The sequence below is a fragment of the Triticum urartu genome, chromosome 3 (genome assembly GCF_003073215.2).
Source record: "Triticum urartu cultivar G1812 chromosome 3, Tu2.1, whole genome shotgun sequence".
Lineage (NCBI taxonomy): Eukaryota > Viridiplantae > Streptophyta > Magnoliopsida > Poales > Poaceae > Triticum > Triticum urartu.
The window spans coordinates 477,768,414-477,771,619 of NC_053024.1; the positions used below are offsets into that span (position 1 = coordinate 477,768,414).

A 3,206-nucleotide genomic window follows, 5' to 3' on the forward strand; every position below is an offset into this window, starting at 1 on the left:
CTCATCGATCACACGTCCAACTCCACGCACCACAGCACCCAACCCTACGATCCCTCTCTCGGAATGGATGCCACCACGGCGAAGCAGCTCAGGCGGCTCCGCACGCTCGGCCGCGGCGCGTCCGGCGCTGTCGTCTGGCTCGCCTCTGACGACGCCTCCGGCCAGCTGCTCGCGGTCAAGTCTGCCGGCGCCGGCGCGGCCGACACGCTGCGGCGCGAGGGTAGTGTCATGGCGGGGCTCTGCTCCCCGCACATCGTCCCGTGCCTCGGCTCCCGCGCCGCGCCCGGCGGCGAGTACCAGCTCTTCCTCGAGTTCGCGCCGCGCGGCTCGCTCGCCGACGAGGCCGCCAGGAGCGGCGGCAGCCTCGCGGAGCGCGCCATCCAGGGGTACGCGGCGGACGTGGCCAGGGGGCTGGCCTACCTCCACGGGAACTCGCTGGTGCACGGGGACGTCAAGGCGAGGAACGTCATGGTCGGCGCCGACGGCCGAGCCAAGCTCGCGGACTTCGGGTGCGCGAGGGCCGCGGATTCCGACCGGACGATCGGCGGCACTCCGGCCTTCATGGCGCCGGAGGTGGCGCGCGGGGAGGAGCAGGGCCTGGCGGCCGACGTGTGGGCGCTCGGCTGCACCGTCATCGAGATGGCCACCGGCCGCGCCCCCTGGAGCGACATGGACGACGTCTTGGCGGCGGTCCACCGGATCGGATATACGGACGCCGTGCCTGAGCTGCCCGCGTCGCTGTCGCCGCAGGCCAAGGACTTCCTGCGCAAGTGCTTCGCAAGAAACCCCCGCCACCGGTCCACCGCCGCGCAGCTCCTAGAGCACCCGTTCCTCGCGTCCGCCTTCCACGACGTCGACGCGGAGCCGGCGAAGCAGGATTGGATCATGTCCCCCGAGAGCACACTCAACGCGGAATTCTGGGAGTCGGACGAGGAAAGCGAAACAGAGGACATGCTGACGAGCGCGGCCGAGAGGATCGGCTCGCTGGCGAGCCCTTGCTCGGCCTTGCCAGACTGGGAGTCCGACGATGGCTGGATCGTCGTGCACGGCGGACGCCCTGAAGCTTCAGAAACAACGACGCCCACGGCGATCGCCGGCACAGACTTCGGTCCTTGGAGTGAAGAAGGATTGGAAGCCGAGGTTGATGTCCATTTCGCTGATGCTGATGCCGGCAGGTGGTACGACCTTGTGCGGAATGTGGATGGAGCGCATTATTTCGGTTGGTACGAGAGAGATTTGGGTGTCAGTGTCGTTACTGATAGACCGTTGTGCCTCATTGTTAGTCACGGACGCAAAATTGTAAAATTCGGTTGTCATTGCGACAGAGAAAGAACAATGCATTTTGATTTTGCACAAATATTTCGTTCTCTTGAGCTTCCGTCGCATGCTGTGTGCATTTTATCTTCCACTGAATGGGGGTATTATCGTTTTTTGGCCTTTTCTTTTTATAACTAGCTGCTTATGGCCTCTTTAATATGCAGAATTTCAGAAAACGTAGAATTAGACAAAACACAAAAATAGGATAGGATCGCAGGTGCAATACAGAGGATTGGCAAAATAAAGGAATTTGCAGAATCACATTTTTTTTTCTAAGGGGTGCAGAATTACATGTTTGATAGGTAGGAATATGAGAAACATAGGATACATGGTCAAATTAAGGTTAGACCATATGCAAATTTAAGGTTAGCCAAAAGAGAGGTTTGACTGGATTGTAAATTTCCTTTGTTTTTTCTAGTCAGTCCAAAAAGAAAATTTTCTCCATTTTTCATATTTTGAATCAAACAAATGATGGTGTTATCATATAAAAAAATTATAATCCCATGATTTTCCTTTAATTTTTTAACACAGCACAAACGCAACACACGCGCATACACTCACCCCTATGAACGCACACACCCACATCATACTTCCATGAACATCTTCAAGAGACTGAGCCGGCATATCATCAAGATCTTCATGGCTTGGGTTCCCTAACCATCCAACCACAGGTTGGTTCGCGATTCTCATTTACTTTTCTAATGAATCAAAGTGGCCCTTACTAAGTCGGCAATAGAATTGCATTTTCTGCTTCAGAATGTTCTAGGATTAAACAAATTACTACTCCGAGTCTTCTGGGAGAAAATGTTAGGGAACCCAAGCCGTGAAGATCTTGATCTGCAATCCAATAAGAAAAAATAGTAGTCTTTTTTTGCGGGTGAAAAAAATTGTACTCCAGGTTTGCTCCTAGAGCACTGTGTCATCTTTTGAGTTTTGATACCAGCTGGTAACTTCTTGTTACAGTGTGTGTTGTGTTCTCAACGGATGTCCTTGAGAGGAAGCCAACGGATGTGGAAACGGGGGAGTCAAAGGCTGTGTAATTTGACTCTTCGGAGTAGGAATACTTCACAGGCACATGCGTTAACTGATAAATAAAATGCGGACTGTGAAAGCGAAAGATTATTACTCGGTCAATCTCATGTGCAAGGGATGTTTGGTGCTTCTCCTTTTTTCTTTTTTTGAGGACTAGGGATGTTTGGTGCTGGAAAGGTCAAAATGTTCTTTGGGTTACTGATATTAAAATCAACTGGGGAGTGCTTCCAAAAATGATTGGCAGGGGTGCTTATGAAGATGACATGGGGCCACAAACTTATGGATAATATCTGCTGGTTCACAAAAAAGTATGGCTGGTTCAAAAATAAATCATTGATGTCAGCTAAACTCTTTTTATGATCATGCAAGAAGATATGAAAAAAAGACATGCGTCTGTAAGCGATGACGTGTTGGTGAACCAAATGAAAAATGAGCAAAGAGAGAACACTTTTTTGGGTTACTCAACCGTACCGCTGGCTGAGAAGCCTAACCAACAGAAATTATACTTTATCCAAAATGGGTTATCATCAACAAACTATGCCTATGCATGAAGAAAATTGCACGCTTTGATCACCCCGATCCATATAAAAAGTGGCGCCGACACGACATTAGTTGGATATAGCTTGGAGCTCAAACAGCTCAAAAAATGGGACACGTGTACGCACAGGTTTGAGACTAGCGTCCCCTGCATGTGCTTGCCTAAACGGCGTGACGCCAGGGACGATGGACAAGTAACTAATCCTCCATCAGCTTCAGCCCAACTCCCTCACATGGCTGTGCTGTCCAAAGATCGGTCAGGGCTTAAACCCCCCGAAAATGGTGGGATGTTCTGGCCGCCGAACGAAACGTGCCTCTAG

General features: G+C 51.4%; 1 protein-coding gene across 1 annotated transcript; it reads left to right on the forward strand.

The window, feature by feature from the left end:
* LOC125546883 (mitogen-activated protein kinase kinase kinase 18-like) lies at window positions 1–1,455 on the forward strand. The gene has a single exon (XM_048710983.1). It carries the CDS (start codon window positions 64–66, stop codon window positions 1,453–1,455), a length of 1,392 nt encoding a protein of 463 aa, XP_048566940.1. The 5' UTR covers window positions 1–63.
* The last annotated feature ends 1,751 nt before the right edge of the window (window positions 1,456–3,206 follow it).

Excerpts from the sequence above, each read along its gene's own strand:
- LOC125546883 (XM_048710983.1), top strand. The coding sequence starts at position 64 with ATGGATGCCACCACGGCGAAGCAGCTCAGGCGGCTCCGCACGCTCGGC.